Source organism: Bufo gargarizans, chromosome 3 (assembly GCF_014858855.1).
Source record: "Bufo gargarizans isolate SCDJY-AF-19 chromosome 3, ASM1485885v1, whole genome shotgun sequence".
Classification (NCBI taxonomy): Eukaryota; Metazoa; Chordata; class Amphibia; order Anura; family Bufonidae; genus Bufo; species Bufo gargarizans.
The window spans coordinates 237672731-237688352 of NC_058082.1; the positions used below are offsets into that span (position 1 = coordinate 237672731).

At 44.6% G+C, this 15622-nt stretch overlaps 1 protein-coding gene and 1 long non-coding RNA gene across 4 annotated transcripts in view; one reads left to right on the forward strand and one right to left on the reverse strand.

The window, feature by feature from the left end:
• The window catches only part of LOC122931207, a 74217-nt gene extending 67678 nt beyond the window's left edge, over positions 1 to 6539 (forward strand). Inside the window, exon 4 of the long non-coding RNA XR_006388223.1 lies at positions 6424 to 6539. This is a non-coding gene — a long non-coding RNA (uncharacterized LOC122931207). The remainder of the gene's footprint in view (positions 1 to 6423) is intronic.
• Positions 5667 to 15110, reverse strand: LOC122931206 (chromosome alignment-maintaining phosphoprotein 1-like). 3 transcript variants are annotated; one of them, XM_044285231.1, is made up of 2 exons: positions 14979 to 15110; positions 5667 to 8057 (listed from the first exon to the last, which is right to left on the reverse strand). In XM_044285231.1, exon 2 carries the CDS (start codon positions 8008 to 8010, stop codon positions 6067 to 6069), a length of 1944 nt encoding a protein of 647 aa, XP_044141166.1. In that variant the 5' UTR covers positions 8011 to 8057; positions 14979 to 15110; the 3' UTR covers positions 5667 to 6066. The 3 variants fall into 3 exon arrangements, with proteins under 3 accessions (XP_044141166.1, XP_044141165.1, XP_044141167.1); XM_044285230.1 differs by having other exon boundaries at positions 14827 to 15060; XM_044285232.1 differs by having other exon boundaries at positions 14935 to 15053.
• Between the last annotated feature and the right edge of the window lie 512 nt (positions 15111 to 15622).

Below are 15622 nucleotides of genomic sequence, written 5' to 3' on the forward strand. Positions count from 1 at the left end.
TAGGACCACCCTTTTTGTCTACCTCATATTGCCTATATAAGTGTATATGAGTTGAATAAAGCATGGCATATTTTCCATGATACCAGCCTGTATTGGTCTCATTGAGAAAGCTGTATGAGCTTATACTTATAATTACTAACCTATTTGGCACCACACAAAGAAGGATATCGCATAAATAACAGCGACAACAATGGGCAGATGAATTCCATCTGTCTGACAACCATGCCCCTGGAGGAGAGACACACAGCTGCACACATTGCCATGACAATGCTGCAAACATAGTGGCTGCTGCGAACATCCTGGAGGAGAAGCATGGATGGTCCAGTATCCGCTGCACTGGCCACACTTTGCAGCTTGTTATTAAGGCTGCAATGAAAAATGCAGGTATTGATACAGCCATCAGTGCTGCCAGAGGACTGGTTGAACACTTAAAAAAAAAATGTGAATTAGCCAGCACCAAGTTGAAGGAGAAGCAGACGGGTACAGCAGAACATAAGCTTGTGAAAGATCTCAGCACCAGATGGAACAGCACTTACTATATGGCTGACAGACTCCTTGAGCAAAGGTGGCCAGTTACTGCAACCCTGTCAGACCCATCAGTTACCATAAAGGGAAAACATTATCGGGACCTAAAGCCAGAACAGTGGACTGTTCTTGAGGAGCTTTCTACTGCGCTTAAGCCTTTTGAGTGTGCCACTGCGTTCATGAGTGGGCAAGAGTATCCATCTCTATCTTCAATGCCTGCACTTGTCAAGGGGTTGTTGAGGTCCATTGAGCGTGCTTCCTTTGAAACTGCAGCCATGAGGAGCTTCCAAGCCACTGCAAAGGACCAGCTTCACAGCAGATGGCGTGATATCCTATCAGAACAGGTTCTAAATCCTGTCATTATTTCCGATGCACTGGACCCAAGATTTAGGAAATTGACGTTTCTGACACCTGAACGAATAATAAAAGTGCAGACAGAGCTGCTTGCTCTAAGAAGAACCGAGATCCTGGAGGTGCAGCAGGAAACTACCACGTCTATTTCTACAGATGATGCTGAGCCAGGACCTTCAACATCAAGAACATCCTCTATACTGGAGACTCTCCTTAAGTCTGGTGGCAGCAGTGCAGAGGACACATGGAGGAGGATATTAACAGTCATCAGAAATGAAGTACAGTCCTATTTTGCTGAGAAGCCTCTCCACAAGGATGACAAACCCTTTGAGCTGGTGGAAATCTAACGAAGATAGGTATCCTAAACTGGTTAAACTTGCAAGATCATACTTGTCTATTCCAAGTACATCCACACCATCAGAACGCCCCTTCTCTGTAACAGGCAACATAGCATGTGCGAGAGCTAGCCTCAGCCCTGACCATGTAGACATGTCTTTTTTCATTCTAATGCAAAATGTTTATAAATTATATAACTCCTAAAACTGTTTTAATATGGCCTTTGTACATAATTTTTCAAGTAAAATCATATAAACCCCTTTTTTGTCATTTTGGTGTTTTTCCCGATTAATCGATGAAATTATCGACAACTAATCGATTATTCAAATAATCGTTAGTTGCAGCCCTAAATGTGTTGTCGGTTTTCATTTTTTGTTTACAGTTTTCTTCACTAGGCCAAGTCCCCTGATGAGTCCCAATACAGGGATGAAACATGGCATGCAGGGAAATAGTGAGGGTAAGCATAGGAAATATGTCGCAAGCTAGTGACAGGTTCCGTATGGCGTCGCCCCTATCAGGTGGCTGCTCTGTGTTTGTTAGGCAGATAATGAAATAAGCAGGGGGGGGGGGCTAAGGAGGGTATTAGAACTAGAGCATCATAGGTAATATCCATACTATATACCTACAATCAGAGCACCAGTCATCAATATTCTTTGGCCACTGCAGTTAAGGATACATTTCAATCACACACCGGCTGCTGGTCCACAGTCCATACATCTGAAGGTGGCAAGATTGAACCTTACTATCACTTTGACCAGACAGCATTCTGGTGCGTTGATAGAAATTCAGTTTCTGTTGATTTACTCACTGTGTATGTTTGTTATTAGTAATTTTATGGCATATCTAGTAAAAGTTATATTTAATTTTGACTAAGATACCCTGGTACGCATAGTATTTTGGTTAGCTGTCTGGGAGTGTGACGTTGTACCTCGGCACCCTTGACCATAGTGCATTGAGGCTTTTGTAATCTTTGATAGTTTTTATTTAGACAGTGTTCAACAGGCAGAGTATATCATGTGATATTTTCATACAGTAGGTTGTTACGAATGTGGCAATACCTAAATATGTCTATTTTTCTTAAGGTTTACACAAAGCATTTTTTACAAGAAAAATCTTGTTTTTGTGTTGCCATTTTCTGAGCGCCACATTTTTTTTTTTGAGCGGTTGTCTTATGTAGGGTCTCATTTTTTGTGGGGTGAGATGATGGTTTGAGTGGTACCATTTTGGGCTACATACACCTTTTTGATCGCTTGTCATTACAGTTTTTGTGAGGCAAGGTGACCAGAAAATGGTTTGTTTGGCATAAAAAAAAAGTGCCATTCACCTGACTGGGTGGATCAGGTGATATTTTTAAAAACCCGGTCGATACAGACATGGCAATAGTTAATATTTCCACAATTTTTTATTTATTTTTTACTTGAAACTTCAAGGGAATCTGTCACCTGCTTTTACCATTTTAAGCTGGCACCATCGCTATGCTCACTAAAGTACCTTATTTCCAGCAGTCTTCTTTTTACTTTATTTCGTTTTGTCCTTTTGATATAAAAGCGCTTTTTATGATATGCTAATGAGGCTCAGAGGTGCCCAGAGGGGCGTTTTTTTCCTTCTCCGGTGCCCAATGACGCCCCCCTGCAGTGCCCAAGAACGCCTCCTGATCCTCAAATAACCTCCCACAGCCCGGCAAACGGTTCCGCCCCCTCCCCACGTCATAGTCTACCTTCTGGAAATGCCCCATCCTTCTTCCTGTCGGCAGCCAGAAAACTCACGCAGGCGCAGTACCGCCTGCGCGATCATCAACCTCCTCATTGCAACAGCGCTCAGATTACATCACTGGGCTCAGCGCATGCCCAGCGAGACTTTTGAGGCTGTTGCCCTCAGGAGGTTGATGATCGCGCAGGCGGTACTGCGCTTTTATATCAAAAGGACAAAACGAAATAAAGTAGTACGGGGGGGGGGCTAGGTTTCACAGGCCTTATGGAAGTCAGCACAATGCCTATGGAAGGCATCGGGCTGCCTTCCCAACCATAAGGTCCCTGTCACCGAAGCACAGGGGCTCGATGGGGACGCTACACAAACATCACACGTGCCACGGTCTGCACTGACCACAGCACAGCTAGGGTTAATGTGCCAGCATCAGTGTTTTCACCGATGCCAGCGCATACAGCAGGGGTATGGATAATGGGAATAGCCAGAACCCTGCTGGTCAGGTTACAGCAACTTTGATTACTAAATGGTTTTGACACGTTTTCCCCCTCCAAAAAGCACACAAATGAAGTTGCAAAGACAATGTGTCAATATTCCGGAGTTATGATTATCACATGCAAAAATAGGAATAACTTTAATAAAATAAATTCTGGCAGCTGTGTTGTTTTTCACAATAAGAAGATGCACCAGAAGAAAGTGTGCTGAAAAGATGAAAAAGTGTGAACATTGCTTAAAACTGGGCCAGACATCAATGTTAAAACAATCTGACAATCAGTACAGTCAAATGAGTTAAATAAGACAACTTTATCATACAAACACATTGCAGCAAAACTACAAAACAAACATGTACCAGTATACCAACAGGCAGCAGAAAAAAAATAAAAAATAAAATTGCCAGAACAGGATATTACATATGTGTAATAAAAATTGTCAATAGTGGCGAAATTCAAGAAGACCTTTGCCAACCCTGCACATGAAATGTTCACAGTATAAAAAACCTTATTTATGAAAAACACTGCTGAGAAGAAATCTCTTCTCTTTACATTGTGGAGAATGATGCTATTATGGTCAATGCAGGCAACACTTTCACAAATAAAGACCCAGTGTGGCGTCAAAGACAAAATACAACTTACTACTAGAGGAAAGAAGAGATTTTTCTAAGCAACATGATTTAGGCAGAAATCACAGATTTTTCACACAACTGTATGGCTTTTTCAGTGTTTTGCACGGATCCGTTGTTCCGTTTTTTGTTTCTGTTCTGTTTTTCCATATGGCATATACAGTAATTACATGGAAAAAAAAAATTGGGCTGGGCATAACATTTTTAATGGATTGTTCCGCAAAATCGGAACAGATACGGAGGAGGTGTTTTTTTTTGCGGACCCATTGACTTGAATGGAGCCACGGAATGCGATTTGCGGGCAATAATAGGACATGTTCTATCTTTCAACGGAACGGAAAAACTGAACGCATACAGAGTACTTTTTTTTTGCTGAACCACTGAAATGAATGGTTCCATCTACGGAACGCAAAAAACTTCCCACAAACAGAATTTTTTATTTTTTTTAAATGGTAGTGCGAAAGAGGCCTTAATGTCCCTTTCACCCGAGCGTGATTTCCGCGCGGGTGCAGTGCGTGACGTGAACGCATAGCACCCGCACTGAATCCTGACCCATTCATTTCAATGGGTCTGTGCACATGAGCGTTGTTTTTCACGCATCAGTTCTGCGTTGTGTGAAAATCGCAGCATGTTATATATTCTGCGTTTTTCACGCAGCCCTGGCCCCATAGAAGTGAATGGGGCTGCGTGAAAAACGCATTGCATCCGCAAGCAAGTGCGGGTGCGATGCGTTTTTCACTGATGGTTGCTAAGAGATGTCGTTTGTAAACATTCAGTTTTTTTATCACGCGCGTGAAAAACGCATCAAAATGCATTGCACCCGCGCGGAAAAAACTGAACTAAACGCAATCGCAGACAAAACTGACTGAACTTGCTTGCAAAATAGTGCGAGTTTCACTGAACGCATCCGGCCCCAATCCGCAACGCCCGTGTGAAACCAGCCTAAGAAGTGAAATAGATCTTCAGTATACAACATGCCTACTCAACCATTTTTCAGCAAATTGCAAATAATACTCACAAAAGGCCACCTGACCACTGTGTAGGCAAGATCACTGCTTAGGCTACTTTCACACTCGCGTTTGGTACAGATCAGTCATGGATCTGCACAGACGGATCCGTTCAGATAATATAACCGTCTGCATCCGTTCAGAACTGATTTGTTTGTATTGAAAGTCAATGGAGGACGGATCCGTTTTCTATTGTGCCAGATTGGGTCCGCTTCATCAGGCAGTGTTTTGGTGTCCGGCTCCAGAGCGGAATGGTGACTGAACGGAGGTAAACTGATGCATTCTGAACAGATCTTTTTCCATTCAGAATGCATTAGGGCAAAACTGATCCGTTTGGACCGCTTGTGAGAGCCCTGAACGGATCTCAGAAACGGAAAGCCAAAACGCCTGTGTGAAATTAGCCTTACAAACATGATCTACGTTCTTTCTTCTACAACAAAAGATGGTTAAATCTTTGAGAACATTTTAATGTACTTTTCTAAGGCTACTTTCGCACTGGCGTTTTGGCTTTCCGTTTGCGAGATCCATTCAGAGCTCTCAGAAGCGGTCCAAAACGGATCAGTTTTTGCCTGAATGCATTCTGAATGGAAAAGGATCTTCTCAGAATGCATCAGTTTGCCTCCATTCAGTCACCATTCCAATCTGGAGGTGGACACCAAAACACTGCATGCAGAGTTTTTCTGTCCGTGATGTAGTGTGGAGCAAGACAGATCCGTCCTGGCACACAATGCAAGTCAACGGGGGCTGATCCGTTTTCTCCGACAATAGAAAACATAATACAACCGGATCAGTTCAAGAGTGATGCATGCAGTTGTATTCTGGTAAGGGAAGCTTTTTTTTTTGCAGATCCATGACAGATCAAAAAAATAATAATATGTAATGCAAAAGTAGCCTAACCTGTACACCATCTAAAATTCTTCTTCTCTAAGCCAAGTAAGGGTCTGGTAATTTCAGAAGAAATTAGGGCACCTCTATTAACTAGTTCAGAATGAAATGTCAAAGTCTAGCCAAAGTTCAATGAAGTCATGGTTCTTCATGGTCTTCTTCCTGGAAGCCCACAACAGGTTTACTTGAATCATCTTTGTGGCATCTCTCACAATGTGTCTGGTGTTTTTTGAAACCCCTTGGATGATCAGTTTGAAAATTACAACGATGACATTTATACAAACCTTTCGTGTGGGAAGATAGATGGGTTTTCAGATGGGTCTCCACTACAAAGGTCTCCCCACATGTTTTACATACAAAAGGGCTAGGCATGTTATGTCTGGTGATCAAATGGTGCAAAATAGGCCCTCTTTTCAAAGGCCTATAGTCACACAGCATGCACTGAAACCTTGCTTTAACACGTTTGACATGTTGCATTATTTCCTCATCTTTCAGATAACTATCTTTATCATCTGATACTTCCAAAGTGTCTGGAGCACTTAGAGAAACGTCCCCAGAGTCAGAAGTGTCAAGTCCATCTTTGGACCATGATGGAGTACCTGCAAACTCTGAAAAATGTGAAGCTCCTGACAAGTGTGCTGTATCTGTGAGACTCTTAGATTTATCTACCAAGTCCCTTGGACGTACAGAAGTACATTCATCTAGCGTTTCATCTTCTGAAAACGGTGATGATCCCTTGAACACAGATGCATCAGCATCTTCAGCATACTCGGAGTCTTTTGATTGAGTTGGCGTTGAGTTACCCTCTAAATATTTGGGCATATCTTTTGATGGAGGAGAAATGTCCTCCTCTTCTGAAAACTCCATAATACTCTTTGACATTGCAGGGGCTGCATCATCATCGTCGTCATCCTCTTCTGAAAACTCCATAATGTCCTTTGATAAACCTGGGGTTTCTTCCTCTTCTGAAAACTCCATCACATTTCTTGACGCATTTGTAGTTTCCTCCTCTTCAGAAAAATCCATTACATTTTTAGAGGCATTTGTGGTCTCTACATTTTTACGTTCATTAATTACCTCCTCCTCTTCTGAAAACTCCATGTCTTCCTTTGACAATGCCATATTATCTTCATCCTCCTCCTCATCAGAAAACTCCATCATGTCTTTAACTGGAGCCGCCATTTCCTCCTCCGAGGAATCTTCTGGCTTTGACGGAACTGGAACACTTTCATCTTCAGATATATTATGTATAGGTTTTTCTTCCAGTGGCATCTCATCTTCAGAAATATCCTCAATCCCTCTAGATTGGTCAGGTAAGACATCATCTTCTGAAGACTCCTGAACATCTTTTGATTGAGTTACAGTTTCTTCATCAGAAAAATGTGGTATGCCACCAGGCAGGGCAGGTCCATAGTCTTCATCAGAAAATTCAGGTATATCTTTTGAAGGTGAAGAAGCAACATCAGAAAACTCAACCCCCATTTTTGCGTGTGCAGACTTCTCTGTGCTGATGTTATCACTACTGCTGCTAGATTCAGGATCACAGCTAGAGTCTTTAGTTTCCGGGAAGATGGCTCCTGCCTTCTTCTCCATGCTGCTGCTACTGCTGCTTTTAAGTTCAATGTCAGAACTATCTTGGGTTACCTGGCATGGCACGTTTTCTGGCCAAGAAGTAAGCGTGTCATTTTCTTCAGATTTTACTTCTTTCAACTTGAATTTCTCATCTATAGATTTTTCATCTTCACTGACCATACTTTCAGAATCATTTCTTTCAAAGCTTTTTTCTGATTTAGGCTTTAAAATGGGTTTTAATTTATTGATTGACTTGTCAGGTTCTGCGTGCTGACCCAAGATATGGTAATACACATTGGAGAACACTTTGCTTGTGAAAAAACATCTGTGACAGTGGAACAATCTTGCACTCTTCTGGTAAAATACCAGTTTTCCCAAACCACCAGTATCAATTTCTTCACAAAATTCTGGATGTATAGTTCCCATATGGATTTGGACACTCTTATAGTCTGCACCATGAAAACTGCACCGACTGCAGTCAAGCTCATTTAGTTTTCGAAGGATTTCCATTATTCAAATGGCACCAAAGTCTAATCCACAAGTGATGTGTGAACAAGCTACGAAAAAGAAAAAAACTAAATTAGTAAAAGATAAACATTATAATGTATAAACGAATATACAAATAATTCAAGTGTCTGTGAATGTATTTTTCTTAACAGTAATTCTGATGACAGAAACCCTTTATGTAGCTGACTGACATTAGCGATGCGCTAATGTCAGCACTACATAACAGTATGTTTTTTACATTTGTCCCTGCAGCCGTTCTGATAAAATAAGCACTTTTATAATATGCTAATGAGCCTCTGGGTGCTACGCAGGCGTAAAATCAACACCTTGAGGCTCCGTCTACTCACCCTTTATCCCGCCCAGGTCCTCTGTTCTGCTCGCCCTGATCCTCTTGATTGATGTCACAGTTCACAGCATCGCTGACTAAATCCCGCGCCATTCACTTCTGTATTCGGCGCAGACAGCGAATTATGCACTCCTGGTGCCGGATTCCTCACTGCGCCTACGCCAACTACGTCACAGTGAGGAAGTCGGCACCAGGAGAGTGGCCTTCACTTACTGCGCCGAATACGTGGGATTTAGTCAGCGATGCTGCGAACCGTGACATCAAGAGGAGCAGGGCGGGCAGAACAGAGGACCTGGGCGGGATAAAGGGCGAGTAGACAGAGCCTCTAGGTGCTGAATCTACGCCCACATAGCACCAAGAAGCTCATTAGCATATTATAAAAGTGCTTATTTTATCAGAACGGCTGCAGGGAGAAATGTAAAAAAATAAATAAAAAGAAAAAAAAAAAATACACACTGTTATGTAGTGCTGACATTAGCGATGTGCTAATGTCAGTCAGCTATATAACGGTATTTCTGATGGTAGAAACCCTTTAACTTGCTTGTGACACTGCCAATAGTACACATTGCATGGCTTTGCATCACTGTTTGTGTAAATATTGCACCCAAAAGAAATCAGAAGAAAAAAAAAAAAAAAAGCTAATAATCCTGTACAGCGCTGGCTTTTACATGAAAAACAATGGCAGAAACAGCGCTGCAGTTTAATCAGTGACCCGTGTTTGTGGTCTTTTGTGCATACAGTGTGGCATACCACTGGGGTTTTCTTCATGTTCTTTTTTTCCCCTATAGAGAAGGAAACATCAAAATACAAAAATGCTATAATCTACAGCATGCAGAGTTTTTGAAAGTCTGGTCAAAAAATAAATAAATGCTTGTGTGTCCTGAATTTTTATATTGCACATAGACCTTTTACTACATATGAAGCTGGTATTTTAACCACACAAAAAAAAAAAAAAAAAAAAAAAAAAAAAAAGCGCAAAAGAACCACCATTAAAACCCCCATTTGTAACAGCGACCTTATGGGCCAACAATTGAAAATATCATCACTAACCAGCATTATTAGCAACGTTGGTTAGCGATGATCTGGAGGTGTAATGCACCAACGAACCAGTAAAACACTTGTCCATCGGGTAACTATCTTTTGTGCAGCAGAAAAGATAATTTCCCAGTGGCAGAACGTGCAGCGCAAACAACGAGACAGGATGGGGAAGAGCGACGGCATGTAAACGTGCAAAGGGACCTTTACATCCATCCGAAAACACCCTAACAGTTGTAGACTCAAAGTTATCTCTGTAATTCAAAGGTTAAAGAGGACCTTTCACCAGAATAAAACTTCCAAAGTAACTATACAGGCATGTACAGCGGCGCCCAGGGACCCCCCGCACTTACTGTTATACCTGGGCGCCGCTCCGTTCTCCCGTTATTGCCTCCGGTATCTTCACAGTTAGGGGAACCTGCCGGCGCCTCCTTCTCCCATGCTGCAGCGCTGGCCAATCACAGCGCTCAGCTCATAGCCCGAGAGGCTTTTTTCTCTCTCAGGCTATGAGCTGAGCGCTGTGATTGGCCAGCGCTACAGCCTGGGAGATCGAGACGCCGGCAGGTTCCCCTGGGTGGAGCCTAACTGTAAAGATACCGGAGGCAATAACGGGAGAACGGAGCGGCGCCCAGGTATAACAGCAAGTGCAGGGGGGTCCCTGGGCGCCACTCTACATGCCTGTATAGTTACTTTAGAAGTTTTATTCTGGTGAAAGGTCCTTTTTAAAGGGAACCCTGTCAAACTTTATGCTGACCGTAATGAGGATAGCATAAAATAGTGACAGAAATGCTGATTTCAGCGGTGTGTCACTCATGAGCTACAAGTAAGTGGTTGCTGAGAACCAGCATCATAAGCATTGCAGCCCAGGCCTTGAGAAGAGTCAAGGTTATTCATGAATCCCTGCTCCCCCTGCTGATGACTGACAGTCTTCTACCTAGTTTTCTCCCTTTCTCTCTAGGAGAGAACTGACAATTATCAGCAGATAGGTGAGAGCAGATTATGAATAGATTTGACTCTTCTCAGGTAGCTCGTACAAGATTCATCTGACAGGGTAGATCATGTGCTATTTTTATAGAGCAGGTTGTTACAGATGCAATGATATCAAATATGTCTACTTTGTTTCAGTTTTACATAGAGCATTTTTGAAAAAGAAATTATGTTTGTGTCTATTTTCTGAACGCCATATTTTTTTATTGCCGATCGTCTTGTGCATGGGCTCATTTATTGCAGAAAGAGTTGAGGTTTTTATTGGTACCATTTTGGGGTACATAGGGCCAGATTTATCACGACTCTGACAGCTCACTCCACTTTCACATATGGCTAAAGTCAGTTTTAGCCAAGTCAGATTTATGATCGCCCCTTTAAGACTGTAATAAATGTGGTTTGACGGTAGCAGTTTATCCGTCAGTAAGCAGCTTTACAAAAGTCGCACGTTTTTATGAAAAAGTCGCATGTTCTATTAAAAAGTCTGATAAGATAAGCATGGTCCTCACTGGAGTGAAGTTGCGACTTTTTTGCGACTTTTTAAAAAAGTCCCAATAGTAAATCTGTCTAGAGATTCATTTACATACGAAAACACGCCCACTTTCAGAAAACTGGCGAGCATAGTGCAGAGCAGAAAAAAGTCGCAAATTTGTGTGCAGTTTTAGCCTTTGGGACTTTTTTGCCACTTTTCCACTCCACAAAAGTGACTTTGCCTAATGATATATCTGGCCCATAGTATTTTTCTGGTCATTCACTATTACACTGTATGGGGCAAGGCGACCCAAAAACGATCTGTTTTGGAACAGTTTATTTTTACAGCGTTCATCTGAGGGGTTAGGTCATGTGACCGCTTTATAGAGCAGATCGTTACGGACGTGGCAATACCTAATATGTATTCCTTTTCTTATTTATTCAAGTTTCACACAATAATAGCATTTCTGAAACAAAAAAAAAAAGGTTTTAGTGTCTCCATAGTCTGAGAGCCATAGCTTTTTTTTATTTTTTGGGTGACTGTCTTAAATGGGGTATCATTTTTTTCGGGATGAGGTGACTGTTCGATTGGTACTATTTGGGGGGGCATATGCTTTTTGATCGCTTGGTGTTGCACTTTTTGTGATGTAAGGTGACAAAAATAGCTTTTTCAGCACTGTTTTTATATTTTTTATGGTGTTCACCTGAGGGGTTAGGACATGTGATCTTTTTATAGATCTGGTTGTTACAGACGCAGCGATACCCAATATGTACACTTAAAATATATATATATTAGGGGTGCACCGAAATTTCGGCGGCCGAAAATATCGGCCGAGAATGCACCTAATCTGTTTCTGCCGATATTTTTACATATCGGCCGGAAATAGCGGGGAGGAGCTGGGGGCCGGTGCGTTCACTGTGCTCCGGCCCCCAGCTCCAGTAGTTATAAAATGTTGTACAATTAATAAGCATTCTATTCATTTGGCCCCCCTCTGCAGTATTACATTCAATACAGCCACATCCTACTCACAGGGCTGTGCTGGCCGGCGGGGCAGACGAGCGGCAGCATCACGACTGACGTCACATGCCTGCGCCGCCTCCTTCATTCAGAAAGTAGGCCGGGCACATGACGTCAGTTGTGACGCTGCCGCTCCTCTGCCCGGCCGGCCAGCATTAAGATGACAGCCCTGTGAGTATGATGTGGCTGTATTGAATGTAATACTGCAGAGGGGGGCCAAATGAATAGATTTCTTATTAATTGTACAACATTTTATAACTACTGGAGCTGGGGGCCGGAGAACAGTGAACGCACCGGCCCCCAGCTCCTCCTCCCAGTTCCTCCCCGCTATTTTCTATTAATCTATTAATTGTACAATGGTGGCTGTGGATGGCACTGTTATGGGGTGGGGGTCTGTGGATGGCACTGTTATGAGGTGGGGGGGGGGGGTCTGTGGATGGCACTGTTATGAGGTGGGGGGGGTCTGTGGATGGCACTGTTATGAGGTGGGGGGGGGGTCTGTGGATGGCACTGTTATGAGGTGGGGGGGGTCTGTGGATGGCACTGTTATGAGGTGGGGGGGGGTCTGTGGATGGCACTGTTATGAGGTGGGGGGGGGGTCTGTGGATGGCACTGTTATGGGGTGGGGGTCTGTGGATGGCACTGTTATGGGGTGGGTGGGGGTCTGTGGATGGCACTGTTATGAGGTGGGGGGGGTCTGTGGATGGCACTGTTATGAGGTGGGGGGGGTCTGTGGATGGCACTGTTATGAGGTGGGGGGGGGTCTGTGGATGGCACTGTTATGGGGTGGGTGGGGGTCTGTGGATGGCACTGTTATGGGGTGGGTGGGGGTCTGTGGATGGCACTGTTATGGGGTGGGTGGGGGTCTGTGGATGGCACTGTTATGAGGTGGGGGGGTCTGTGGATGGCACTGTTATGGGGTGGGGGGTCTTTTAAAAGTATTTGGGCAAAAAGGCGGTTTCGGTCAAGGGGTATCCTGAATTTTCGGTTTCGGACCAGAATTTTCATTTCGGTGCACCCCTAATATATATATGTTTTAGTGTCTCCATGTTCTGAGAGCAATAGTTTTTTATTTATTTTTTGAGCGATTTTTTTTTGTGGGGTCTCATTTTTTGCAGGATGACGTGACATTTTATTGGTACCATTTTGTTAGACATACGCCTTTTTGATCGCTTGGTGTTGCACTTTTTGTGACGTAAGGTGATCGCTTATAGCATTAGCAATGTGCCGCACAAACAGAAGGAGCGCCCGGCGGCCACGGCGCACGCAAGTATAAAGCTGCTCACTAACACACCATGGCAGCCAGGGCTTCAGTAGCGTCCTGGCTACCATGGTAACCGATCGGAGCCCCAGCATTACACTGCTGGGACTCCGATCGGAACTGCCCACTGCCACCAATGATGGGGGGACGACCCTGTGGCCTCCAATGATTAAAACTGGGGGAGCGCAGTGCCCACTGCCACCAATGCAGAGACTTAAGAACATTCCCGGCACCCGACCTCTGAGAGGACGCTGTGATCACCTGAGGGGTTAATTGCACGGACCACAGCGTCCTCTCAGAGGTTGGGTGCCGGGAATGCGAGTCACAGAATTCCTTCCCTCCCCCATGCCGGCCGAACTGCTAAGAGCGCCGCCGCAAGCGGCCAGCAGGTATCGGGGACATTTGCACGAGTACAAGTACTCTGCAAATGTCCCGTATCGGTTCATGCTGGGGTGGGCGGCCACAGATTTAGAAGCGGTCAGCGCACATGACTGCTTCTATGGTGTCACGAAATACCACGGTATTTAGGAAACAGCAAAATACCGCGGTATATTATGATACCGGTATATCGCCCAACCCTAGTCGCAGCCTGCCTCTACTACTGAAAAGATCAGGACCATGTCGATGAGGAAGAAAACAAACCCAGGACTGGAAGATGGAGAGCCAGATCCTTCCAGTAGGGGAGGCAGGCTGCCGGGTAGAAATGATGGATTTCTGGACAATGCCCACTTGTCTGCAGTGCCACCATTCCTAGTCTGAAGTGGCTCAGGTGTTCTGACTATTGGAGTTATAGGCACACAAGGCCTTCAAGACCCTCACACGTGAATTTGGCTCTGGCTTTTTTTCTTTGTGGTACTTTTTTTTTTGCACACCGTGATAATTACCATCCCCACGTGTAAGCAAGTTGGAAACCCTGGGTTTGCAACTTCTTAAATTCTACTGCACCTAAATCTAGGCACAAGTGGAGTTTCCCTGCCACCTTTGACGCTTTAGTAAAGGGGTGTGGCGGAGGAGCACATCATCATTTACACAGGCTTTTCTGACTGACACAAATGAGGACTGTAAGGGTCCATTCACACATCCGTAGTGCATTGTGGATCCGCAATACACCCGGCCGGCACCCCATAAAACTGCCTATTCTTGTCCGCAATTGAGGACATGCTCTATTTTTTCCCGGAGCCGCAAACCGGAAGCATGCTCCGGAAAAGCGGATGCGGAGAGCACATTGTGTGTTCTCCACATCCATTCCATCCCCATAGAGAATGAACGGGTCCGCACCCGTTCCGCAGTTTGCGGACCCCTTATACGGGTGTGTGAATGGAGCCCAATACAGGGCCAGTAGTGCTGGTTTCAATTCAGGTGTGCGGACTGGCGGAGTATGCGCTGCATTTATGACCAGGCCTGTGCCCCCTGCAGCGCAGAGAGATAGAGACCGACATAAAACAGGTCTTTGATAAACTCCCCCCAGTGATTTCTTCATGGAGTCTTTCCAATACAGATGCAAAACATCTAGAGGGGGGAACACTCCACCAAAACCAGTGTGAAAACAGCCTAAGGGATGGTAAGATGCAGGGGCACATGTCCATGAGAAACCCACCATTCCTACAGGTTCTAATGAGCGCCCACGTCCCGGACAGTCACAGCCCCCCGTGATATGCCCACAATGATACCCAGCGGATCCCGCCCTCAGGGAGTCTACGTTACCAGCACAGCAGTAGTAGTAGTAGTAGTAAACCCGCTCACTCCACCGTCTCCAACACGCAAGCGCCTAGTGACCTGCCGACAATCCCGCCACAGAGCGTAAGAACGCACACGTCATGCCGCAGCTGTCACCCGCTCCGGTCCGCAGCGCTCACCTCCACACGCCGCCCCTTCGTACCCCGCGTCAGATAAAGCACAGAGTGGGCTAATTCCCATCGGGAATGTCTCAATCCCATGCGCCGTAAGGGCCTCGTGATGATGTCACGCGGTCAGGTGACATGTCTAAGTCACGTGGGCACTGTTCATAAAGATTAGTAATGCCATATAAAATAACAACACGTAGGAGGCAATGTCTTCACGGCGCACTGCTGGACCGGGTCCTTACAGCGCATGGAGTTTAGGCACAACTAGCAGTACGGGATATGGAGCCAATCAGAATCGAATAGGTGGACGCAAAGCGGTGAATTTGACTGGATAAAGTCGGCCATGTTGTGGTTGTCAGATTCCATTGCATGTTGCTTTACACGTGCTGAAGACTGGCTGCAGAACCACTGTCATTTATAATAATAAGCAGAGGTGGAGAGCTATTTGGGGTATAGACCCCTATTATCATAACCTGCTTGGTTATCCCCTAGGTTTTAGGTGTTGAAACTAGGATTTTGACAGAATTGGAGTACGGTTGCTGCACAGAGCGTAGAACTAGTGTTGGCGTCCAGAGTTCTGCTTCGGCTTATCGAAGAATCGCATTACGGATTCCGCTACCACGGACCATAATGTAATTCGGAATCCGTAGCAGGGT